We start from the raw sequence: 27,046 nt of genomic DNA on the forward strand, positions 1-27,046 counted from the left end.
GGAGGCCTTGTGGCCCTGCTCCCCAAAAAAGAGCAACAGAAAGGTCCTCCAAGCTGCCTAGAGTGGCAGCGGGCTGGATAGATCAGTCTGCTGACAGGGACTGGGGGAGTGAGGAAGGAGTAGCTTCTGGCTGGCTGCTGGGATTCAACTACTATGGGCCACGGGGAAGTGGCCCAGGGAAATAGAGCAGCAATTACTAAAGAGACGCAGCATGGGGCTGCTATACTTAACAGGTTCCCTGGGTTGGGACCTGAACACTGGGTGGGACTGGGTTCCCCCCACCAGCCACTGAGGAAAGTGGCTACACCATAAGGAAGGGAATTAGAACTGTGGCACCCCAGGGAAGGGAGCTGCACTGCGACTGACTCAGCAGGGAGCTGTGGTCAGTGAACTGAGCCCAAAGGGGTGGCTCAGCAGGAAGCTGGGGTCACTGAGGACTCAAGTAGTGGTAAGAAGTCCCCAGGGAAGAAGCCCTTGGGGCACTGCTTAGTTCCAGAGTAGGAGCCTTGCAACCTAGCTGGATCAAGCGAGGGTACCGTGATGAGCCCTGCTGGACTGATTAATGACTGAGCCCAGGGAGGGCTGCAGAGGACACACCAACTGAGGGTACCACAATGGGCCCTGCTGGACTGTTTTAGAAGACTGATCCCAGGGAGGGCTGCAGGACACTGGGGATTGTGTACCCTGGAAGGGGTTTTGTTGCACACATGGACAGTGTGAGACTCGGCCAGAGGGCCTGAGGAGCACAGCAGCCAACGGGGCACTGTGAGCAGAAGAAATTGAGAACACTGCAGGCACACACCCACTCGAGCAGGGGTGCTTGTGAGAGGCGAGTGTACGCCATTTCAGGACCAACTGTTCCATCCACATTAACAGAACACGCCCCAACAGCTTCAACAAGGAGTAGCCTGGCTCGCTGTTGCCCGTTGACTGATGATGATTTTATTCTATTTTCTATCTGCAGTAGGATGGAACTCACTAAAAGGGAGGGGTCTGGCTGCTGCTAGTGTCACCTGGAACAACCCAGTGTTTGTTTTGTGAATGAGAGGATGGCCCTCCTCCTTCTTCTCCCCTCTACCAGGAGCCTGCCTCTCTCTTCTGCCCCCTCCAATCTCAGCCATCTGTTTTCTAATGAATGAAGACAAGGGATCCCACTGTTCACACCACCTCCTTCCCAGAGCCAAGGGAGGAAACTTATCTCATGGTAACACACTGGCCAGCATGGCTGGGGCAGGAAGAGAAACGGTTAGATTTCAGCAACCTTACGGGAGCACTACGCTATAACGCAATGCTCGTACTCGATAGCAAGAACACACTTGTTCCACACACACTTAACTCATGGAGTTGGTCTTGTCACATGCTAAGTTCTTGTGCCTATATGTGCCACCATGTAAGTGTCTTGCTAAATATACTCCATAATCCAGGGTACAGGGAGTGGGACAGATGTGCCCACTTGGCAGTGAATTCTTCCGCTAATCCCAACACCCTCTCCTCTCATGCCATACAGAGATGCAAAAGAGACCTACCTGTAGAAAGCTGCATAGTCTTCCCATACCCAGCTGCTGAAGACATGGCCTGACCTAGGGCTTGGTTTGAGCCCAGAGGTTGCTGAGTGCTGGAGGGTTTGCTAGATGTAGCGTTTCGCTGCTTTGATTTGGAATCTCTGACAGGTTTAGTCCAGACTAGACTCTCCCCTGCCTGAAGGGCAGCTCCCACCTTCTGGGCCACATCCACCATCTTCTCGTGCAACAGAAAGAAAGAGAGGAGAAAATCACCACCAGGTACACTTTCGGCAGGAGCCAGGGCAGCAGTGCCTGTCCAAGCAGGGACCACTATGCCTCAGCTTCCATCTGTGGGTTTTAGCAGCGGCTTCACCCTAGAGCTGGGCTTACAGCAAGGGCGGTGGTCAGCTCGAAGGGAACATGACACACAGTGTAAGGGTTTCCCAACAGGAGATGACAACTCACAGTGGCCTCCACTCTGATGGTGAGCACAGGAGTAAATGATGCCCCTCGCTGAAGGTGCACAGCCTGCCTTTCTTGAAAAAGAATGCACTACACCACAGTTCTACACTCAGCCCTGAGAAACCTGGGTGAGGAGGAGCTGATTGTGAAGTTTTCAGATGAGGTAACTGACCTCTTCCCCAAATCTCACAAACTCAGAGGATGGGAGCCAGAAGTAGACACTGCATTTTGTTTCTTACCAGGAGCTATGAGCTCAGATTCCAGTGTCACAACACATTGCGGAGTTACACATAACTGGTTAGCGCAGTGCTGTAATGAAGCACAGCTCTGATAATCTATTTGTTTCAGAAAGAATCCTGACTTTTTGTTCATAGATTGAAAAGCCTATTTTAATAGCAGAGAGGAAGCAAGTAGCTTTCACTGGGTACCTGGTCCGGCTAGGTGTGTCTAGATAACTGATGCAGTCTCTATTAACTGGACTCAGGTCCCAAAAGGTATAGGGACGCTCCTGCTCACTGGATGCCACTCAGGGCTTGTTTACATGGTGGGTTAACATGCTGTACGGAGGTGTGGTTTCTGAAGAGCACTGAAAGGTTCACATTAATTGTGCCATGCAGACCCTCCTGAGGCACAGTGAAGGTTCCCTAACGGTTCTGACCCAGCAAGGGTGCACTCCAGAACCGTTAGGGACCCTTCAGTGTGCCCCAGCAGGGTCTACACAGACCAATTAATGTGCCACACGTCAGTGCACTCCATCCCCGTACAGCACATTACGCCACCAGGCGGACAAGTCCTCTTACAGCACGGGATCACCAGCTACTTGCTTCCAGCTGGCTGTTCTTATTAACATACTTCAGGGTCAAAGTCGAGAGCGCTGTTCTCCTTCAGGGAGTTGACCTTCTTCTCCATCTCGTGGTACTGGCATAGTGCTCCCTTCTTATCCCCTTGGTTGTAGAGCAGCACAGCGTAGTTCAGATTGACCAGGGGATTGCACCTGCAGCAGACAGCCCACAGGATCAGTAACATACACTGCCAAGAGTAACATTCTTAAATCTCAGGTGAGAACTGATTCTGATACTAGCACTGTGCCGAGCTGGCTACACCCAGCAAAGCTGGAGATCCCACACTACCAAACAGCCTCCAGGTACTCTGCATATGATCATGGAAACCTTCCTGGGAAGCAAGTGCTCAGAGCGATGCAGTGAGATTGCTCTAGTGTTACTGTTAAGGTTGTTCAGCTGTTCCTAGTTGAAGCCCCTGGTTTCCGCTGCTCCTAACCTTTCAGGCTGACATGCTCTATGCTTGATCTCTGCTGGAAAGCAAGTTGTTTTTGAAAGACCGAGCACATTTGGTTCAGCAATACTGAAGTAGGAAAAACAATACACTTTCCCCACCCACAAAAAAATTGTGCAACATTTGGGACCAGCTCGACAGACCAAACAGCTGGGGCGGTCACTTACAGTGGAGTGCAGGAATGGCCCCAATGAGATGCCATGCATGAGTGTGTTTTGGCTAAGAGGGGGTTTGCTGCAGAGCTGCTAGAGAACACCAGGGCAGGGTGAGCTTCTGTGCTTCTTGGCAGGTGTGTAGCTATGGAAGCAGCTGGGGAAGCCTGACTGACAGGGGAGCCATGAACACAAACTGGGTTTGTGTACACAGTTGTATACAACTTGCTCTAAAATGGCAGCAGGCACCCACCAGTTTGGTGGGGAAATTTGTGCTCAGTGAACTTTGTGTACCGAGCGAGTGAAGTATTCCATGTAAACCTGGTTTCAGAGTAACAGCCGTGTTAGTCTGTATTCGCAAAAAGAAAAGGAGTACTTGTGGCACCTTAGAGACTAACCAATTTATTTGAGCATAAGCTTTCATGAGCTACAGCTCATGTTGCATCCGATGAAGTGAGCTGTAGCTCACGGAAGCTCATGCTCAAATAAATTGGTTAGTCTCCAAGGTGCCACAAGTACTCCTTTTCTTTTCATGTAAACCTGGTTTCAATGTTAATGGCTCCTTCGACTGCTTAGCCTCCTGCTAAAGTCCCTTTCGCCAACCTAAACCTGGTTGGCCAAGTGTTTGTGTGTCCAGATCTGCAGCTGGAGTAAGTGCCTGTAAGTGGCACTTCGAGCTGCACTGTGCGGCACCTCTGCACAAATCTCCTCCATGTCTCCCATCCCCTGCCCCGGGGGAGCTGGGTGAATTGGCAGCTGTGAAGTCAGTCTGCTTGCCAACAGGGGGAGGTAGAAAGCATCCTATGGACCCCTTGTCTGAGCACCCACAAATCTTAATGTGCACAGTGGTTCAGTGGTGGGTGGGTCTTTACACTGTGCTGGGAGAGCCCTACTCTGATCCATATAAGGCTTCTGCCGCTCTGAAGATCTGCAGGAGAAGGGCTCTCTCCTCACAACTGTGGGACAAGACAAGCTGGTGGCGTGAAGCCGCACAGTTCCAGGTTCTGGAATTGACACATGCCACTGACAGTGTCTGACAAGCCAGCAGAGTCTCAGGATGCTGCAGAACAAAGCTCTCTCATCCCTTTTTCCCATCTTCCTTCCCTTCTACCCAAAAAGTTGAAGTTCCATGCAAGGACTATGTTAAGAATGTGGCATTCCCCTATGTTGGAGTGCTGTGCTGTGCTGTGCTGTGCGGTCCTATCACTCTCTGGATGCAATGCTGCGTGTTTATTTCAGAAATGCAGTTTGGCTCCCAAAATTCTCATTTTCCAAAGCTTCCAGGCTCTTAGGTAACGCACAGAAACCCCATGCAGTAGCTTTCCCTCTAGCAGTCCCTGCAGTGCTCTGACAGTGCCAATTGTGTGGGCAAGCTAAATAAGCAAGACAGTTGACTCCCTCTGCTCTCTGTTGGTGTATGGACGTCAGTGGCCGGGTCCCCTTTCTTCCTTGAATAGACAACATGGTTTACATTCTAACTGAGATTCCCACATTTTGCCTGAGGGATGCACTGAGAACTCACTAGGAGTCTGAACACGGCACTATCTTTGTAGAAAACTGAGTAAAGTGTGTCTGCCTCCTCTTGGGTACAAACAGGTGATCCACTGAGACAACAAGTCCCAGCAGGCAATGCTCTGTCTTGATCCAAGTGGTCTGATGCTTGCAGTTCATTCTGACTTGCAGGCTGAGAGGTAGAGGGCCATGGGCTGTGTTTGGCCAGGCCTTCTTTAGAATCAGAATCACCTTCCAAGGGAGGAACACTAATAAGTGAGTGCATTAGAGGCACAATTTATAGTTGTACTTCTCCTCCAGGGAGGATGACCTTGCATGTAAGAGCAAGGATGAACCATCTGCACCTATCGCAACAGATGCAGAGCAAGTGCGCAGTGCTTCTGAACACTGATCAATAAAGTCGTGTCAGGAAGCTGGCACCCATTCCTGGTGTGAAAAGAGGCTGTTGGTGCCGGCCAAGGAGACCAGTACCTTTACTCTCTTCTACAAGACAGAGGCCGCGCTCTTTGTGAAAGGTTCGAGTGCTGGAGACTGAAGCTTTGAAGATTGTCTGATAAGCAGCAAATCAGACTGTGTGCTGACCATGACCAGTGTTCCCTCTAATTTTTCCTACCCATGTGCAGAATAAATTTTGTTATGTGCACCAAGAGGGAGGTGATGTGTGACACATCACCTTCCTATTGGTGCACATAACAAAATTCATCTAGTGGGGTGGGGCCGAGGGTTTCGGAGTGTTGGAGGAGGCTCATGACTGGGGCAGATGGTTGGGGTGGGGGTGTGGGTTGGGGTGTGTGAGGGCTCTGGCTGGGGGTGCGGGCTCTGGGGTGTAGCCGGGGATGAGGGGCTCTCGGCTGGGGCAGAGGTGTGGGGCAGAGGGCTCTGACTGGGGGTGTAGACTCTGAGGTGGGTCTGGGGATGAGAGGTTTGGGGGTGCACTAGAGCTCCCCAGGGCTACAGTGGAGAAAGAGGACTCCCCTCAGCTCTCTCTCCTTGCAGCAGCACCTGGGATGGCGGGGAGAGGTGCCTCTCCCCCGGCCACGGCAGGGCTGGGCTTGCTCAGGGCTGGGGGAGGGGCACATGTCTCCTGGACACGGTAGGTCCAGGGCCAGGCTGGGTCGGGGCTGAGGCGCCTGTCCCCCGGCTGCAGAAGGTCCAGGGCTGGGCTGGGTAGGGGAAGGAGGAGGGGCGCCGCAGCAGGGCCGGGGCTTGGGGAGAGGCATCTCTCCCTGCCACAGTCCTGAGCGCCAGCACGTCACTTAATAGGCAGCTGCGCGGCCACGCAGCTTAGAGAGAACGCAAGCCATGACTATGGGTCATGGGTAAGCAATGCAACAATGCTATAGCAAAGGAGACTGTTAAAAAGGTGATCTGATTGCGTTTAGGACCTAACTTATTAATTTCCTTTAACACAGAAACTATTTCTAAAGCACTGATCCCACATCTAAAAACCTCACTGCCTCTGTCAGAGCCCAGGAAATAGATACACCCTGGAGAACAACCTTTATGCAAAAAACACTGGGGTGGGGGTAGGCAAGAGCTGATTTAGAAGAGCCGTCTCCAAAGAGCAGAGAAGGAAGTGGACAGGTAGGACAATCATTACTTAAGGAAGCAATGGGAGAAAGGAGACCCATATATTAGCCACTGTCAGAAAGAGGAGACCTCTTTCATAAAGACACCCACAAGGTCCTTTTCTTTCCAGACTTCAGTCTGGCACCCAGAGAAAATATCATATGCTGCTGCTATAAAAATTATTTATGGAGATGGAAACAGAAACTGTAGTCATCTCCCCAGCCAAACTGTGTGAGATATGCCAGAAGAGAATACCCATGGGAATGGGATAACTGGAGAAAGTACAAGGGATGTCAACTGAACAAACCACAGAGATCCAACGCTTAAACAGCCTGAGTTTGCCTCCCAGCAATCAATGGCCGTTGGTTTGAATGTCAGCTTTGATGCGGTTTTGTTTTTCTGCTAATTCTACATGGCTGCGGCATCATGAGAGTGCCAGGTAGTTAGGCAACATTTGTAAAGCTGAATTCTAATTCATGCGCTTTGATCTACCCACAAAACACAGTACCAAGCAGCCTGAATGCGCTCCTTAACTCATCTGATCCCCTGACAAATCACAGAGGGCTTAAATTCTGAAAGCTAGGAGAAAGAAAAAAGGACTTGGTGGGCAGTGAATCTGGTGTGAATGTTTGTTTCATACATGCAGCATGCTCCCTTATTGTAGGGGTGTTCACAAGTTACCAATGACATGTTATTGGCAAAGGTGCAGTTTTACTCTGAAAAGCAACTCAGTAAAAAAAGCACAGTGGGGAACTGTGTATCTTGTCTCTCAATAACTCCTGTCTAAACGTGCTCAGTTTATGAGCTTTCAAACAGTCTTGGGTTCCCTAAGTCAGCCTGAGATTTTCCTCCCTACACCTTTTCACAAGTAACATTATGCAGGCCCCATTTCTTCAACGAGATTGCATGGTTGTATTGGAAACTGAGGGCAGGATTTGTCCACATGATTTGACCACAGTTAACAATTCTGCTGATGCATGAGTGGGAAGAGACTCCAGCTCTCTCTCCCAGTGCTGTGTAGGGCTAACAGGAGTAAGAACTTTGCTACTAAAGCGAGCAGGTCAACTCTCAATACGTATGTGCTGAGTGAGGGGCTGTTTCCACGGTCACTTTGCAGAGCACAACTGCACTAAAATATGAAACGTGTTTAAAAACCTGCTGTTCTTTTTATAGGCTTTGGAACTTCCATCATTGCTAAGGCTCCATAGAGGAAAACTACCCGTCACCACTGCCATCCGGCTGTAGAGAGAAGAGACTAAAAGACTGGTGCTGTGTGGTTCACCTTGTTGCCATTACAGATTAAATTGTTTACCATTAGTGAAGGCTCTCGTTATAGCCCTATTATCAGTATTATCATAATGTCTAGAAGCCCCAACCAAGATCAGGGCTCCATTGCACTAGGTGCTGTACGTAGACCTAATGAGAAATGGCCCCTGCCCTGAAGAACTTACAATCGAAAGAGACCAGAGGGACAAAAAGGGAAACAGATGAGCAGTGGGGGGGAAGTGGCTTGCCCAAACGACCATCAGGATTAAGACTTACTGGTCCAGCGCTACAGCTTGCTCATAGGATCGTTTTGCATTCTCAACATCTTCGAGGTTTGTCAGAGCCACTGTCCAAAGAAACACAGGAACACAAATAAGCTCGCTAGCACATAATTCACTCCTCTGAAATAGACTTTTCTGCTTTCCCAGGCATAGAGCCTATTTGCAAAGGATAGTTCTGAATGTCAATGCTTTATTCCACTGCTCTTGGAGCCCCTACATCTGAATCAGGAACAGTAATGACACCTCCACAGGAACTGATTTTAAACTCTTTAACTAGCATGGGACATACATTCTTGAGTTGGAAGGTTCCTATTAAACCTGTCAATCAAGATTTTTGTAGTCAGCTGTGCCTACTCCACGGCATGCCTTGCTTGTATGCAGAAATCAACACCACTATGAACACTTCCCACACCCAGCCAACTGCAGTAAAGAAAGTAAATGGTGAATTCTCTGTAATTTGAAGTCTTTAAACTATGATTTGAGGACTTCAATAACTCAGTCAGAGGATATGGATCTATTTCAGGAGTGTGGGGGGAGGGGTTTGAGGTTTTGTGGCCTGCAATGTGCAGGAGGTCAGACTAGATGATCACAATGGTTCCTTCTGATCTTAAAGTGTATGAGACCAGAAGTTGAGTCCCAGTCCCAGAAAGAAGAGAGACATTAGCGATCTGTCTGGATTTTAGGCATCCTGCAATTAAGGTACCTGATCAAAGTCAGGGCTTCTATGCAGGTTACCCAGATCGTTTAATCTCCCAGTGCCTCTGCCAGAGTAGGGAGGAGAACAAGGTGAATCCCCCTCTTGAATGTACACAATCCCCTAACCACTGGAGTTGCAATGCCTAGTTTCTAGTTTTTCTAACCTTGGATTTAGTGCTGGTGAGGAGTGCCAGACTGAGGATACCACAGAAACCCCAGTGCTCTAACCCAGAAGTCATTGCATGAGCAGCACCAGTGCAAGCTTCTCTGCATCACCCCACAATGGTCCTCCCATAAAAGCTGGGACCATCCATGGTGGTTTGGAGGACGTAGTCACTAGTCTATAGCAAGAACTGTATTTCAGTGAGTGAGAAGGCATTGACTTTTGGTCACTGAAGATCTGATTTCAAACCAGTCCATGACCTGCTGGTGAAAAACTTCTGAATACCAGAATGCTGAGTTATCCAGTCTCAGATAACAACTTGCACCACCTCTTGCTTTCCCACCTTAAAATCTGATATTCCCAAAGATGATATTCATGCAGCTCTGTGGGGTAGGAGGAAGGGGAGAGGGCAGGAGGGAAGGGTCATTTACCTGCCAGAAGCATGTAGAGATCTCCCATCCGGGGCTGGAAATTGACAGCGGCGCTGAGAAAGTGGAAAGCAGATGCATACTGCTGCATTGTCAGGTGGACTAGCCCCAAATTGTACAGAATCTTCCAGTCAAAGGGAGCTAAGTAGTTGGCTCGCTTCAGGCAACTGATAGCCTGCAAAGAGGAACAACACTGCTAGTAACATACCCTGAGTGGACAAGACTTTCTCCAGTCTCCGCCACAGAGGGAGGATCCTTGTTTTATATTTGTTCTTACACAAATCAAATTAAATATAGATGGAAATGGAAGGGAACCAGGCACTTACTGCCACGTATTTCTTCTTGCCGAAGAAGCACATTCCAATGTTGTTCCATAATGGGGGGCTTTCAGGCATGGTGTGGGCTACTACCCTGTACTTGGTGAGGGCTACATCAAAATCTCCGTGAGTCTGCATCATACTGCCAGCTGCCAAGATAGCCTTCAAAAGAGCTTGACAGTGAGTGGTTGAGGCACTGGGCTTCCCCAAACATGGTGAGGAGAAAATGCTACAAAGTTATTAAACTAAAAACAAGACCAATGGTCTGAGTGGAGATTCTCTTTGGGGAACTCTCTGCTAGAGGCTTCCAAAGTAAGAACAACTGGGAAATCTACATCCTGGCTGGGAGAGGGCAGGGCATTGGGAAAGGGTCCCATGCTTTCCACATCCTCTTTCCTGATCAAGGTGGCTAATAAACGCTGCATCCTGACTAGCTAATTCTCTTTCAGTGATTCACAATAAAAGCTTCCAGAAGTCTGGGTTCTGAAAAGGTCCAGATACTAATCATTTCTTTCATATGACAAACTGGAACAGAAACCTTCCCAGGGCAACTTAAGGGGAGATGAAAACATTCCTTAACTCCAAGGCATGTACAGCAAACCCTGGACAGTTCACACTACTGGCTGAGGGTGACACTGCAAACTACTGAACATATGTGATTAAAAAGAAAATCAAAGATACTGCACCAAAATTAACTTAGTTTAAACTAAACTACATTTGTCCAATAAATTATTTGTAATACTTCACAGCGAGCTAGCGTAGAGTCTGGAAAAGTAATGTAGTCTTCATCATAATAATACTTGGTTTGTATTTATTCATTGCTTGTCCATCCATAGATCTCAAAATGATTTACATTATCCCCATTATTCAGATCTCATCCTCAACTAGCTAGACCAAAGTTACCCTCCATTATAGCTGGGAGAGAGACCATGTATGAATTACGATCTTTGCAGACTAGCAAAGGAGTGATGTTCCACCACACCATCCTTATTCACTTGTGTCTGTGCTCTGCTCCAGAAAGTCGCAAAGGTATACTGAATTCCCAGGAATGTGGTGCACAGTGCTCGTGATGAATTGCAACAGTTTGAAGTAATAGGTTAGAGAAAAGTAATTTCCATTTGTTAAAAATTCTTCTATGAAAAATATATGAAACTTTCCATTAAAAGCAAACAGGCCCCATAGATAATATCCTCTATCCCCATCAGATGGAGGTCACAGAAATGCATTTTGGAACAAGCTTTTTAGGACCTTGGCCTCCTTCTCAGCCCATGCTCTGGTACTGGGGATATTTTACTCAAGAATTAGTTTTTACAGGCCTAATGTCATCACTAAATTGGCTAGTATATATTCCTCATGGTACCTTATAATTGGTGGGATCATATGTAAGTGCGTTTCCAAGATGTTCAAATGCCTTCTGATAAACCCCAAGCTGGGAAAAAACAAAGGAGTGTCAGAAATGCAGGCCCAGAAGGGTTAAATGTTCAGATAACAAACAGTGCTTTTGGTTATCACTTAAAGTAAGGGATTCATAAAAGTTAGCTTTATTCTGTTGCAGTTACACTCTCACATGTGCAGTGTTCCTACTTCACAATCCACAACCAGCTGGAACAAAATGGATTCCTCTGATAACAGAGGGAACACAACTCAACCCAACGCAGACTGTCTAGCCCAGAAACTAGATTTCTATATAGTTTGTGTTGGGGAATAAGAACTATCTGGAGAGTTTTTTCTACAAAGGAGCAGGGACTGACTTCCTGAGCACTATAAGCCACAGCACAGATTCCCTGACCACTTTTTCTCCCTCCCCATGCCCTCCACAGCACCCTTCCCTGGACAGAAATGCCCCAAAGTCTATCTGCTTAGACTGCCCTCAACAACTGAAGTAAATGGGACTTGAGAGTGCTCAGCAGCATTGCAGGCCCATACAGAAGTGAAGCTAACCCTGACCACATGCTTAAGTCCCACTGGCTTCAATGGAGATACTCAGGAATTGCACTGGTATAATTAAGATATAAATTCAACCCATGGTGTCTCATGTTGGTCCATGAATTTATTCAAACTCCATTACCTTCCCCTTCCCCCACAACTGCACCAGTGCCTATTAACAGAAGGCGTCTAACCCCTGCTGTGACTCATGGAGACAATCAAGACTGGCAAGGTATTTGGAATGAATTTTGGAGTCCAGGGATGTGATACACCACAAAAAAGCGAAGTCACAGTGTGGACAGTTGTGCAAGTTTCTGCCCATGCTACTCTGCCCAGGCACCATACTTTGCTCTGCCTCTCCTGCTCCCTCCACAGCTCTACTGATGTCCTTCAATCTTGGCCTGCAGCCCCCTTCAGCAAAGGATGACAGCTGTACCAAATACTGCAATGAGGAGGTAATTTGGGAGACAGATGATCTTTTGCTCATGACCCAAGTCCCTAATGATAAACGTGCCTGTGTTATTTAAATCAATTCCGATTTTCTCCAAGGTGCATTAGTGTTAAACAATTTCATGGCTGCTTTTCTAAGAGAATAACTCACTAAGCTCCTTCCCCAGAAACAAGGTAATGACTAGTCATGTTTTACTGTACTTGGAAGAGTGAGTGACACAATTAGGGCAATAGCCAAATAGAATTCCTGCTCTGGCTCAGAACTAGGAAATCAAGTTACTTCCCTTCAGGAGCCAAATGAGAAAAGAAGAGACAGAGGAGCAAGCTCCATCTTGTCTGATGTGCCCTTTTGAGAAATATGTCAAACTCACATGGAGATGAATAGAAATTTACTCCATATGCAACTGCCAAGCCATTTAAAATATAATTAGGTCCACATAGTAGCCAGCAGTGTTTTGTACCTGCAAATAGAGTAAACCCAGGGTCGTAAGGAGCTCTGTGTTTTCTGGAGAAAACCTGAAATACAAAACCCAAAGTTTTACAATTCTTGGCAGTACTAATACAAGGTGAAGTGTGGAACCCCTGAGACTCCACTCAATGTAAGAAATATCCCTGTTACTACTGCAAATATAACCAACTAATAATATCACCTTCACCACCACATGTTATATCTGAGCACCTCAAAATGTTTTACAAAAATTAATCACTCCTCATGCCCCTTTGGGAAGTAGGTAATATTTTATGTGGGTAAACTGAAGTGCAGGAGGTTAAATGACTTGCTTAAGATCTCAAAATCACTGTCAGAGCTGGAAACAGATCTGTTTTAACCACAAGATCACCTTTCCCAAGGCAGAATGCAGGCAATAGCTTTGTGGCTGATGGGTAACTTACACTACCCCATTCAGCTGAACTGAGAACAAGACAGACTCACCCCAAATGGACACTTACAATGAATGTGTCATGTATTTTCAATTGCAGTTTATGATTCCCAAGCCCTCATCTCTAACTCTACCTCATGTACAGTTTTGTAGGCTCTTTAAAAAGGCTCCACATTTTCAAGGCCTTTCAAGCAAATAATAAATAATGAGCAGCAAAGAGAGAAAAAGCAGATTGGGGACACCACATACTAATGAACTAGCTGCTTATACAGAGAGTTAGGTTCCACACCCCAGTTTGGAAGGTGCATTGTGCTAACACCTAGAGGTCTCAACCAGGTTGAAATCCCGTTGTACAAAGTGCTGTACAAGGATAAAGCAAGGACTGTCCCTTCCTCAGTTTGGAATCTACAACAGGCAAGGCATATTAGGTTGTAACATTTTTTGTTCTCTGTTTGGGTATGATAATACAAATAATAAATTACACCACCGCCGACGGGGATGAGAAACAGGAGAGGATGGGGTAACAAAACTAATAGGATGCTTTAGCTCAGACTAGCTGTATGCACAGTTCCAATGAGCAGCAGTAACTGCCAATTTTCTTTCCTGGACATCTGTCCACTATGCAAAACCACTGCTAATTTAGCTGGTGTGGGACAATGCAGATCAGGATTGAGGGACTGGGCTGGAAAACTTACAGCACCAGCCTGGCTCTAGCCAGGCTATTAGATCCTCACTTTCATGCATCAAAAATTCACCCAGTGAAGTATATAACAATCCAGTAAGTTCAAAATGGCTGTTGATTGCTCACTGCTCTTGCCAACAGTAAAGCTGTGACAGTCGTGAGCAGCAACCATTCAGCTCTGTGTTTCAGGCTTTAGCACATGAATCATGGGACTGGAGAAGTTGATTTTGTATACATTTGCTCCCAGCACCTCCATTCATTTCTTGGCAAGGGCTCCACTCTTCTCTTGGCAAGGGCTTCAAAGAGGTACCTCTATCCCTGACACATTGTCAGCTGGAGTAAGAGTACTGCAGCCAAGATCAGAGATGGTCACACAGATGGGAAATCCCAGATCTGCCCAGGAGCATTGTCATTTTAAAATCATCAGACACATTCCTGAATTCACCAGTCAAAATTCTCCTAAAGAGGTGGGGGGATGAAATTCTTACTCCACTGCTTTCTTATAGACTTCAATGGCTTTGTCGGTCTCCCCTTGCAGCAGGTGAATTTTTCCCAGCATCATGTATGTCAGATCATGCCTGTTGAGCTGCAAGGCATCGTTCAGCTGGTCTTTTGCCTACACACAAAACCACACACAGAACAGAGAGAGTAAAATCAATGTGGTTGCAGAGTTGACAGTGAAGCAATGACCCAAAAGCTGTCAGCTGTGAGAACCAACCCTCGTGTTACTACATGGAGGGAAAAGGGATCAAAGGCTCCAGCCAAGTTTGAAGAATCTTATTATAAAGGCCCAACCTATGAGGTGGTTGTTGAAATGAGCTCTGCAACAGGAGTCATGGGTTTTTAGGGAGAGCACTTCAAAGCCGAGCACTTGAAGTCAAAGCAAAACATATTGATCTGCCAAGAGAGATACAGAGGCCCATTTGTTCCTGTACAGTATCCGAGATCCCTTGGGGGCTGCTAAGTTTGTTCCCTTAAAATATGCATTTACAGTTCACTTCACTGCAAAATGCTCATGCTAGCAATGAGCCAGGATTGCCATGTAAATGCAGAAAGAATTCAACAGCTCTAGCCAGGCACACGTAAATCCCCTCCAATGGGGAACACTTCCAAACTCTTATTACTGTAACATCTTCCTCTTCCTCCCAAGCTGAGTCAGTGGGAGGGCAATAAAAGTTTGCAGCTTTCTAGCACATGGCACATTAAAAGAAGAGATGCTGACAAGGTAAAAGACAGAAAAGGATTTATGCAGTACTGGATATTCATTACCAGCAAATGTTAAACAGCCAGCCGTCTCCACAGGCTTCATTATATTTTATAGGTCCATGTGATGTTATGTAAAAAGTATGCGCTCCCCAGAGGTAAGGCTGTCAGACTAATGGGACACTTTATAGGCTAACTGGTCCCCAATTTGAGATACCTTTTTCTTTCAAAAGTATTCTGATATACTTATATTTTCCCCATAAGCCAAATGAATGAAGGGACATCATCACAGATGGCAGGTCACAGATATGGACCTACCTTCTAAACATCTCGCTGTTGCTTTGCAATGATAGGGAAAGGTGTATGAGTAGAGCCCTGCAAATCTGTGGATGCAGATATCCACGGACCATATTTGCAGATTGTGGATCGGATGCAGATACAAATTTTGTATCCATGCAGGGCTCTAAGTATGAGCTCAATACAAAGACTGCAGTATTCTTAACAGAAGCAGTTTTAAAGGAGGCCTGACCTAACTACAACCTTGCTGTGATGCGGACTGTAACAGATACAGTGAGTCCACCACCCTGCTTGATGGTGCACTTAGATTGTGTAATTCAATACTGATTTTAAGACGAATACAGCTCCCACTTGAGGCAGCAGACAATATTTTCTCTCTGCTAGGGATTGATTAGTAAGGGAATTTTTACATTTTTAGAGGCAGGGAGTGGGGAGATCAAATTGGGAACCAATCGTTCCCTTGAAATTCTGTGTTTTCCATCTAAAACAGACACCTCACAAAATCAACACCAGCAGCTCAGTTCTCATCAGGGGAAGCCATGCAGTGACACCTAAGTGAGTAGCATGAAATGACATATTTGGAGGGAGTGCAAGGGGATCAAGAGTCCAATTTCAAATTTCCTAGGTGTTCTTTTATTAGTTGCTAAGCCCCAAAAGCACTGCCAATGCATCCACCTCCATCCAGCCACTCCACAGCAGCAGAGCTGCTCTGTGACCTCTGCTCCAGGCTTCCTGTGGGAGTAGCTTCTGCACCACTAGCAAGCCTGCCATGGAGGCAGGGAAAAAGATGAGCCCCTCCAGCTCAGCTGCTCTACAGTGCACAGGACCCCTTGCTACCTCCAACAAGGAATCTCCAAATCCTGCCCTCAGCCCTGTGCAGAGCCCTTTCTCAGCCCCTGAGAACTTCCCACCACTGAGCCCAGCTGCTTGGACCATATGCTGGGGCCAGGATTTGGGCCTTACACCATTTCCATCTTCAGGAAGGTACATCCCATGAGTTATAACCACCTCCATGAGGCTAGAAACTCATCTACACCTTTGTAAAAGGCTCCAAGACAGGAGGAGCATCCCCTGGTGTCAGAGCATGGTTTGTTATCCAGCTAGACAGGCAAACTCTAGGGGTCATCTCCGAATGGCTAGAAGACTTCTTTGAAAAATGGAAATACTCTCTGGAAAATCCTAGTTCAGACAAGACCTGTCAGATCCTGTCTAGACTAGAGTTCTTGGTCGCTTTGTAACCCAAATTCACTGGTTGCCAGTTTACTCAAGTTAATTCCCACAACTGCAATGGCAAATATAAACACCCCACATTGCTTTTAAACAGGAAATGAAGTTTATTCTATGGCTTAGCCTAGAGTGAGCCACCAACATTTGGGAAGATGTCCACATTTTCATTTATAGTCCTGCTGGTTAACTTGAATGAAGTGTCAATCTTGAGTTACAGCATGACCAAGAAGTCTAGTTTAGACAGAGTCTAAGAGGCTTACACCATCCCCTTTTGGCCACCTCCAAACCTCATTTCACTCTGCACACTGCCAGGGGATACATCTGTTAGTTACGGACTCATTAGTGGCTGATTTGTAAAGGGCTGAATGCCAGAATTTTACTGATGTAGCTGCTCTTGTGAGTTTATAAACAGAGAGCTCTGTTGGATTAACATAGGTGGAATAAATAGGCCCAAAGAATCAAAAGTGTTAACATGACCTTCAGAGTATGTCTACACTGCAATTAAACACCCTCCCCACTCGCAGGGTCCCAGAGCTCAGGCTTCAGCCCAAGCATAAATGTCCACACTGCAATTTTACAGCTCCACAGCCTGGGCCAGCTTGCATGGGCCAGCTGTGGGTGTTTAAATGCAGTGTAAATATAGACTCATAGATATTTAGGTCAGAAGGGACCATTATGATCATCTAGTCTGACCTCCTGCACAACGCAGGCCACAGAATTTCACCCACCACTCCTGCAAAAAACCTCTCACCTATGTCTGTGCTATTGAAGTCCTCAAATCATGGTTTAAATACTTCAAGGAGCAGAGAATCCTCCAGCAAGTGACCTGTGCCCCATGCTACAGAGGAAGGCGAAAAACCTCCAGGCCTCTTCCAATCTGCCCTGGAGGAAAATTCCTTCCCGACCCCAAATATGGCGATCAGCTAAACCCTGAGCATATGGGCAAGATTCATCAGTCAGATACTACAGAAAAATATACCCTAACTGTGCAACATTAAACGGTTTTAAACAAGGTTTGGGGTTTGGTATAGAGCCTGCTTAGTGCCACGGTAAACACACCATTAAAAATCCTTTGTAACCTTTCAGTACAGGTACAAAGAGGAGAAAAAAACAGCTAAAGCTTTAGAAATGAAAAGTATTAAGTGAAGCTTTCATTTTAACATCTCTTGTTCCCTTTCCCTTTAGCTGTAGAGAGTCTTTAGAAGAAAACTCTGCTTTGATTGACAGTTGCCTAGACTGTATTAAAGATGGTAATAACTGTCCTTTGGGGGAAAAGACAAGTTAGTTGAGATGGACTGGAGTTGTCATTAAAGTCTGATCTTGTTTTCTAGAAGGCAAAACAAGACAAACACATAGAAGGGGAAATAAAAAAACAGCAAAGATAGGAAATACAATTTCTGTCTCTGGTGTTGACTCTCACTTACAACCTCACTGCTGGAAAAACACAAGCCCAGCACACAGTCTTATCAGCCACTGAGAGAGTTGGCAAACTTGCACCAGCATCATACTATTTAGGGCATTGCTTTTACCTGCCTCTTTGTGGTCACAGATTTACAGCAGTGTTGCAAAATATGCAGTTTTGGCCAGTTGAGCCAGACTCTTATTCGACATAAAGCAAAAGGAGAAAGATAGGAAAGAGAAGAAATAAGGTGGGTCAGGAAAAGAACACACAAGAAAGGGTGTGGGGCAGATGAAGTCTCACATCCCAGGTAGAGATTTAGCCGAGCCGATGGAGGTGGCAGTGTCATCCGGCTCCCTCTTTCTGGCTCGGACTGGTCAGGCATCTCTCAGGATTAGGATGAAGAAAGTCTGGGGACCCCGGAGACAGTGGGGATGGCAGCCATGATAGTGAAACTTGCTCCTTCCCTGTCTGTCAGCCAGCATTGTGGTAGCCACTCTGCTCATTTTCATCTCTCAAAGTCTCTTTTTGAGAAACCCAAAAGTCAAGTGATGGGCAGATTAGCCCGTTGTTATTTTGTCCACCAAAAAGGCCTAATTTCCGACAGACCTATTTTGGTTCACGGATTTCCAGTCCCACACTTCTCTTGTTTACTAGGCATGATCTCAACAATCCTTGAGGTATGTCAATAGGCCATTTTGTGTGGACTAATTCAGATTTGTTTCTCCATTTTGTACCTTTTCCCATCAACATTTATTGGTATTGTGACATTTTATAAAACTTTCACTCACTTCTTATAGTTGAGCTCCAATTAGGGTAAATTTGTAGACCCGATTATCACAACAGATCAAACATTTGAAACAGCTAAGAAACTAACCTGACTGTACGTGATCCCTTTATCAGTAAAACTACTGAAAAGAGAATCAGGTCTCTAGTGATGTGTTAAGGCTTGTCTATATGGTGGGATAATGTGCACTAGAGGGGTGTGAATTCTACAGCACGTGAATTCTGTTGCACACTATCTGGCCTGTGTAAACCCTGCTGGTGCTAAAACTTCCTTAATGTGAGAAGTTTTAGCGCACACCTGCAGGGTCTACATGGACTAGTTAGTGACAACACGTTGGTGCACATTAGAATTCACACCCATCTGGTGCGCATTGCCACACCATGTAGACAGGCTCTCAGTGATTTGTTTGGACAAGACAAGAACTTGAGTTACCTTGTTGAAATGCTTCAGGTACATGTAGCACACGCCCAAGTTGTGGCAGATCTCCTACATATAAAGGAAAAAGCTGCATAAGGGTGAACTTGGCACTGGATAATCAGAAAGAGACTAGTAACAGTTATTGGTTTGGATGGGAACCTCCATGGACTTTGTAGTTCAGAGAACTCGCTACACTTCAGCCATTTTGATAATCTATTTGGCTTTATCCTCAGCATAAAGAAGTGAGCATCCCAGGGGAGGTGACAGCAAGAGAGCAGTGAGGACAAAAGAGGGAAGGCCTGTGCAAAGGGATATATACTTGGCTGAGACTGCACTGGATTCCCAGTGGGGAGATATGAACCTATCACATGTGACCTCTATTATACCAAGAGGCGTTCTCAAAACATCCCTAGCCTATGATAAACCCCATGATTCAGGGGATGTGTGTGAAATTTTGGCCCAACTGGACACAATTGGAAAGTGGGCCTAGCTGACCAGAATACAGGTCCTATACCAGAGAGGCTGGGATCCTTTCAGCATCCTAACTATGCTGGTGGCACCATAGGAAACATTTACACCCATCCAGTTCATGGCTAAGAATTTGTTAACAGACAAGCTACATGCTGTCTTTTCGGGGATGGGAGGAGCTATGCCAAGCAGCAGAGCACCCCCACAAGTTTCCCTTCTTCCTCTGCTAATAACGTACCCCACTTTACCAGTGTAGAAATTCTCTACGTGCACTAGGTAGATCTCTAGCAGGGAGAATGCAGTCTATGAAATATTTTACCCTCCTATCACAACAGAATGGCCCTCTCCTACATACAACCCCTCCAGTTGTGAAGAATGGTAAAGACACAAAGCGCAACTCAAGGCTGGGTTAAGTTGGTAGGGTGCTTCCATACAAGGAAAGTGGAAGTATCAACTCTGACTCCAGCACTGAGCATGTTATGGAGATACCTGTCCATGCCTGCCAGACGGGGTAGTAAACCATAGGTTTAAAGCCATGCCCAGCACATGCCACAGATAGTTTGTTTACTTAGGGCAGGACTACACTGCAATCAGGAGGTATATTTGCAGTACTTGGAGACATACTCAAACTAGTTTTAATTTAGCTAGATCAAAGCCAGCTCAAGGAGCGACAGCTGTGAAGCTGCAGCAGCATGGGCAGCTGCATGAGCTAGCGCCACCCGCCTAGGATGCAGCTGCTGTTCCTACTGCCGTGGCATCACTGCTATTGCTACTCGAGCTAGCTAGGCCAAAGATAGCTGGGGTGGATCTACACAGGCTGCAATCACATCTCCCAACTACAGTGCAGACCTACCCTTAGGAAAGGATGGGGTTGAAAGGCAATCCATTTGATAAAAGCAGAGCTGGGTGACAATTTTTGGCCGAAACATTTTCCAGGTAAAAATGCAGATTCGAAGACCCCAAAATGTTTCCCAAATTACGGCTGGTTTTGCCAAATTGTTTTGGTGGGAAAAAAACAAAATTTAAAAAAAAAAATCAAAACGTTTTGATTTTTCAGTTAGAAACAACTTGCATGTAGAAATTTCCTTTATTTTTATTTTAAAACAAACTATCAAAAAGGTTTAATATTGGTCTACGTCAAAATCTTTTGTTTACGTTGAAACATTGCAATTTTGTCAAAATGAAACATCTTGTTCAACCCCAAATTATTCATTTACTTTTTTAAAACACTCTTTGATTCATCAAAAATTTTTAAAAAACACTTTCGTTTTGATTTGACCTGAAACTATTTTTAGATTTTTCAGAATTGCCAGTGACCTGAAACGTCCATCATTTGCACAGCTCCAGGTAAAAGTTGTACTTGCTGTTCAGCACAGAGTGGGTGGAAGAAGAGAGAGTGGTACCAAATACCCACACATATTGGGCCTAATTTATAGAAGTGCTGAGCACCTAAAGGCACAGATGAAGTCAATGGTGCTTGAGCCTCTGGGAATCAGGCCCGATATACTTTGTTTTAAGCATGCATATGATCAATGGCTTGCAGCATGAGAGCCCATGTGCAGAAACACAGCACTTCCCTTGGAGACTCTTTCTCAAGGAGCTGTGAACCACAACCTCTCTCTTTCCTTACCTCCCACCAGCTCACTTTACACTCATTGCTCTTTGCAGATCTCTTCTTTCAGCTCTTCTACTAGTTGGGAGGGTTTTATTTATTATTAGTCCTGTAACAGTGGTCCTGAATTTTGCAAAAACAGACATCACTCAGTGCAGCCCATTGGTTATTTGGGGGTGGTTTTGCACTAGTTTGGGTACCACTGGAACAAGTTACCCAATTACCCATAGGATGTCAGTGGTACTGGAGGGTTTCTGGGCTGGACAGGTGCTTCCCATATCTATCCTTAAAGTAATCTAGCTAAGTGTGTACTGAACATGGCTATGCAGGGTTTGACAAGAAGGCTTTTTTCCTGCAGAATACAAATATGCTGCATGGGTCTATGTTTGACTGTGCCCCAAGAAAGATTCTAGTGAACTACGTATGGCAAAAGGCTCTGTACTTACCCAATCCTTCTGGTTGAGTTTAGCGGCTTCATTGTATACTTCAATAGCTGCTTTGTGTTTCCCCAACAGAAACCTGTGAAAGAATTTCAATTTTTACTTTTCTCTGCCATTTAAGCATGAGGCCATACTGTGCAGCCACCAACCTACCAGCCAAGGAGAATATTATTATTTACATACCCCATAGGTCTGCACACTGCTTTGCAGTCTACCAGTGACATATCTCTGTCCTAAGACATCTACAATCTAAGTAGGAAGAAGATCTCTTTGTAGTGAGTCAATGCTGATCTCTAGCAAGCCAGAGGATCACTGCTGAGAGACGTGAGTGCTCTCTTCATGGGCATGAATGCACTGCTTCTGCAATGCTCCCTTTGACCAAGGGAGAAAGGCGCCTAACTATCTTTGCAGATCTAGGCCTAACTCCCAAAGAGACAGGTGCCCAACACACAATCACATGCACACAGGCAGGGCTTGGTGGTACAAACCTGCACAGCACATACCTGCATTAACAGCTCTTGATCTAATCATCATTATTACTTGTCCCCAAGCATTAAAATACAATGAAAAAAAAGGTCATGAAACAGCATCAATGTTTACAACTAGACAAATGCACTGTGCTAGAGATCCTAATTTAATAGGGAGTTCTCGTCTATGGAAACCAATCCAAGTGCTGATGGTGAGGAAACATACTTGGGATCTAAATGGTATTAACTTTGCATCTGGAACAAAGCTTGCCATGTCCTGTGTGACACTTCAGAGTGTAGGAATAAAATGACACTCACAATGATCGCGCCACCTGTTTGAGGTTGTCAGCACTCTGAGGATTTAGAATGGAACATGTCTGAAAAAGTTCTAGGGATTCTTGAATCTTCCCTTCTAAGCGAAATATCAAAGCTGCAAAGCAACACACACAAGGCAAATTAGTACATTACTCTGTAGGGAAGACAAGCTGCATCACTGGCAGGCCTGGACTGTACAGGGAGGACAGATGGACTGTGACAGTTTCCATTCAGATGCTCCCTGTATTACAGCAACATAACCAGAAACTCATATTTGAGTAGGCTGAGGTGCCAGCACTGACTGAGCTAGGGTGAACACAGGACTGTGTTTGCTTCGAGGCTGAAAACCACTTTAGAGGGGAGGGAGCCCTAAGTTTTCAGTAACAGAAAGTCTGAAATTCTCTTAGCCCCTGAAATGTTCCAGTGTACTGCAATTTGAACTGCAGCACTGATGCTCACCAATGACCTTCAGATCATCCCCCTGCCTACATTCTCTAACATGACACAGGGAACGTCAGCCTTCAGGGCCATGTTCCTTTACAAAATAAATCTCTTTCTTTTCATCTCGAGAACAGACTGTGGTACTCTAAAGAATCGAGGGTGTTTGAGATAATGCTTTTCATTTTCATAACATTCCAAGGCAATGAATGTTCTGACTGTGTAAGCAAACACAGCAGCCACTATATACCGAACATTAATGCATCCTTAAAGGAAACCATAACCAAACAATTACCTTAAAGAATATGGCTCTAACAAAAAACACATTTCACATGACACAGTCAAATGCACAGGGCCAATTATAACCAGAGCCAAGCATCAGCAGTTCCAGGAAGATCTGAAGATATCGGATTACCAAGAAAAATCCATGTACTCACAAGAAGAACCAATCCTCATCTGTTCATTAAAGTGATAACCATGGATTTGAAAATTAAACCAGGCAAGTAGAAACATTTCAGAAGTTATAGCATGTCTATGCACTCAAGCACATTTTCATAAGTCCTGCTAGAGTTCACATATGGTATTTATATTTGTGGACTGTTTTTTTTAAAACAGGGAATTGCATTTCAAACCAGAAGTAACTCAGTAACTTATTTACATAGTCTTCATCTGGCATACCTTGAACATAGACTGCATATTCACACATTCCCTGAGTCTCGTGGAGTTGCTCTTTGATAGCAATCTGAAACAATGAAGTGAAAATTATATAAAAAACAGAATTCCTGTCGCAAGAGCATCTCTTGGACGTTGAACTTTATTCCCTTATATTAAAGAAACAGGCAACCCAATAATGTAATAGTTTACAAAAAACCCTATAAAAATCTTTCAGATACCAGTATTTCAGTAAAGAAAAACTACATTTAAGGTGATATTTATTTCAGCCTGGCTAAATATCCACCCCTAATCTAGTTGGAAAGCATGTTTTCTATGTACTGTGATTAACTCAACTACACTACACCAGTGCTCATAACACAAAGGCACAATATCTTCAGTCTTTCATTTACCCTGAATTTAACAAACTGAATTTGAAAACAAACACCATACAATGCCTTACTGCACTGCTCTTGCTGATTTCCTTCCACTTATCTGGCAAACATGACACTAGGTAACTTCCGCATGCGATATAACAACAATAATGTTTATGCAATCAGAGTTTGTGCTCTGAGCTACCCTGTAAAATGACTTCTGAAAATAAGTGTTTCCACTTCACCCGTCAGCTGTAGCAAATTCCTGGGGATAAACTCCAGTTCTATTAATGTTGTAGACTTCCAGAATTTTAACAATGTTGCTATCAAGAACCATAACTGAAATTCTCAATACTTGTAATTTGCAGAGCTCAGCTTTCCAAGAATGTTTACTTCCATCACACAGCACAGACTGGAACTGAGAAACTGTAGGCAGTGTGTATGGATGTGTGATTTTTTTAAAGGAATATTTTTCATCACTCTTCTGGGTGTGAGGGAAGGTTGTTCACGATAAAGATGGTAACCATACAACAGAAGAACAGGGAGAAGAAGGTTGGGGAGAAGAAATCCAAGACAGAAACACTCTATCAGGGAAAGTTTCAGTAAAAGCCCATTACAATCTATATGGGAGAACAGCACTGGGAGCACTGTGGTCCTTTTACTATTGCTCCCTACATTCCTATAGATAATTAGATATTCCCCAGAGAAAATCCCACATGGAATTTATAAAAACATCCCGCGCTAACAGAGGCTTCCACTCGAGGAGCTTTGTGAAGAAATGAATAAATTTGGAGCAGCTGCAATTGAGTCAACAAAAGCAGAATGAAAAAGTGATACTTCTTGGAGTAAGGGGAGGAAGGAACTGATAAAAGTGTCAAACCCTTACTGGCTCTGTTCATGTGACTGATGGGTCCGGGATCAGGCTGGAGATACTCCATAGTGCCAGCTGAAGAGTTAATTCTACTATACTCTGGTCATGTAACAGAATGAAAACATTTCAAAAACCAGATTGGACCTTTGATACGACAAGGAGTATGACTAAGAATTGATTGCACTGGTCTGTCACAGAGGAAGGGCTCTGAGGTTTCTCCCTCAGCCACAAATTGGCTCCTTAGGAATGGAGCAGATTGGAGTGGGAGAGGTGGAAAGGGGACTTTGTCTCATTCCAGTCTAGCAGTAACTTGGTGCTGCTCTGATACTCCTGCCAGCAATGTTATCAGCACCAGCAACCCCCACCTCAAGCAAGGAGCTGAATGAAGGGAATGGAAATAAGGGGGAAATTGACCTAAAATCTAGCTCATAAGGAGTTTGAGGGTGTGTGAGTGGGGAGGTTATTACAGTGAAACCTTATCACTGTGAAATGTTTTGTGAAAATGAGGACACTCACTTTAGCAGGTGTGGATGGAAGATGCATATGCTAAGATCCAAGGGGAAAGAAAACCAGTGGTGAGAGAGCAAGACAATACAAGAGAAAAGAAACCCCAGGCTGCCCTTCCCCTTGGATTTGCATCTGCTGATCTTTTAACTAACAGACTCCTCCCACAAATCTGCAATGTTGCATGTACAGATTAGATAAGTATTAGATGTTCATAAACAGATCTCTCAGCAATTTCTAGATACCCCATTGTAACACTAGAACTTAACATAACTGTAGTAAGCCATTTTGTGTGTCCAGTCACTGCTAGCTGAAAACCAAACACCACATAGCTAGGAATAATTTTTAGGACTCTAAGAGACAAGGCCAAATAGTTGCATGTTTGTAGTTTTGCTAATTAAAATGGGAGGAAGGGAAAATGTTAACCAACCATAAAAGTAAAAAAAAGTAAATGAATAGCGATCTTGTATTTGGGTGCCTCTAATATATAAGTTTATTATGACTAGAAATATTAGGATTTTTTTATTAATAAAAATAATAAGCAATTTGCTAAAACTAGAAAAACTGGTAACGCACTAGGGGTTACTATAATTTATGTGTTTTGTAAAAGTTAGCTATAAAAAAAGTAAAAGTAAACACCTCGGAGTAGCCCGAGGAAGCGTCTCTTTGGGCAAGGAGCTGACACCTAAACTCCCCAGCAGCTGGACGGAAGGAGGGCCCCTAAAAGTCTAGCTGTTGATTACTCAAAGCCATTTCAAACTTTGGGTAACTATGAAGTTTTGTAATGCTCTAAAACCTACTGCTACAGCATTGAGTGTATGTATGTGCTTGAAAGCTAATAAAAAAGTAGTTTTGGGTAAAAGAACTCATTTGTACCAATCCTTTATCAGACAGAGGAGCTGTGTCCCCATGGATTTATTCCTGAAGAGAAACAGTTAAGTTACCACTGCTTTGGGTTCAGAAAGCCCTGGGTAACACCCTCTTTGATTATGGAAAGCACATTTTTCCATCCACACCGTATCAGTCTCAGATCAAGAGAGAGCAACAGATAGGTCTCTTTTAGAGACATTTGATTAATTCTTTAAGCCCTGAAAAATCACATAGCAAAAGTGCTTGTGCTAAAGACAATGAACTATAATCCCAGTTTTTCCTCCCCAATTTTCCTTAACTTGCTGACAGAATTTAGGAATCTTGGAAGAAGATCAAACAATAGGGTGAATTTAATGAATTAAAAATGTGTGGTTATTTTAATTATTCCTTCCTTGTGTGTAACAGAAAATGGAGGGGATTTTAAAAATGGATGAAGGGGGAAGAAACTGGATTTGAAGCTTCAAAGTAATCTATGAAGATGCACACATGAAGAGCTGGATTTCAAAGTGAAGTCTTTGACAATCTCTGTTTATTCTCGGGTAAGTGTGTATCTGCATCACAAAACTACTGCACATAGTCTGGCACCAATGCCTATGCTACTGACTGTATAGGAAAAGCAGAGGGTGTCGCAGCCTAGGGCTGTGTTCAGAAGTTTGCCTTGCATCTGGCCAGCTCCAAAGGCATCAGGATTTAACAGCCAGTACCATCAGTCTCTTATTTCAACAAGCAGTAAAATTCGCCAAAAAACTCAGAAACACCAAAACAAAATTGGAGGGAATGGAAGTGTAAAAGTACTAATTAAGTTAACCCTTTCATTTCTGGAAGGTGTGGGTGGCGGAACAAGTCATTCTGCATTGATGATTAGCATCATTGGTAAATACGGGGATTTAAAAAACTCTTTAATAGACAGAAGTCAGGGGGGAAAGTCAGGCAGAATTCAGGTCAAAGTTATGAAAATCAAGAACTAATGCACAGGAGGATGCCTCTCTCTGAGAGCTGATTAAAGGAATGACTTGCCATCAGAGTTTACGCTGGTGTTACAGAACAGAGTCACCTCTTAGCTAACCCTTGACAGGGCAACTGTTCATTCAATAAACATTGGAGCAATAATGGATTTTTAAGGAATAAC

At 44.8% G+C, this 27,046-nt stretch overlaps 1 protein-coding gene and 1 long non-coding RNA gene across 11 annotated transcripts in view; one reads left to right on the forward strand and one right to left on the reverse strand.

Annotated features, from left to right (window-relative positions):
• The window catches only part of BBS4 (Bardet-Biedl syndrome 4), a 100,132-nt gene that overhangs the window by 7,795 nt on the left and 65,291 nt on the right, over nt 1-27,046 (reverse strand). For 7 of the 10 annotated variants that reach the window (XM_077829213.1, XM_077829209.1, XM_077829208.1 and 4 more), the window contains 12 exons: nt 23,326-23,389; nt 22,213-22,324; nt 21,434-21,506; nt 18,923-18,976; nt 14,066-14,193; nt 12,479-12,533; nt 11,002-11,070; nt 9,651-9,803; nt 9,328-9,499; nt 8,033-8,102; nt 2,817-2,958; nt 1,527-1,737 (listed from right to left, as the gene is read on the reverse strand). In XM_077829213.1, the coding sequence (XP_077685339.1) occupies nt 1,527-1,737; nt 2,817-2,958; nt 8,033-8,102; nt 9,328-9,499; nt 9,651-9,803; nt 11,002-11,070; nt 12,479-12,533; nt 14,066-14,193; nt 18,923-18,976; nt 21,434-21,506; nt 22,213-22,324; nt 23,326-23,389 (1,303 nt within the window). The remainder of the gene's footprint in view (nt 1-1,526; nt 1,738-2,816; nt 2,959-8,032; nt 8,103-9,327; nt 9,500-9,650; nt 9,804-11,001; nt 11,071-12,478; nt 12,534-14,065; nt 14,194-18,922; nt 18,977-21,433; nt 21,507-22,212; nt 22,325-23,325; nt 23,390-27,046) is intronic. The other 3 variants (XM_077829216.1, XM_077829218.1, XM_077829217.1) reach the window with 1 other exon arrangement.
• LOC144271694 (uncharacterized) lies at nt 3,950-7,807 on the forward strand. Its single transcript, XR_013347401.1, has 2 exons — nt 3,950-5,436; nt 7,664-7,807. It is a non-coding gene; the product is annotated as an uncharacterized LOC144271694 (long non-coding RNA).

The sequence above is a fragment of the Eretmochelys imbricata genome, chromosome 10, assembly GCF_965152235.1.
Source record: "Eretmochelys imbricata isolate rEreImb1 chromosome 10, rEreImb1.hap1, whole genome shotgun sequence".
Taxonomy (NCBI): Eukaryota; Metazoa; Chordata; order Testudines; family Cheloniidae; genus Eretmochelys; species Eretmochelys imbricata.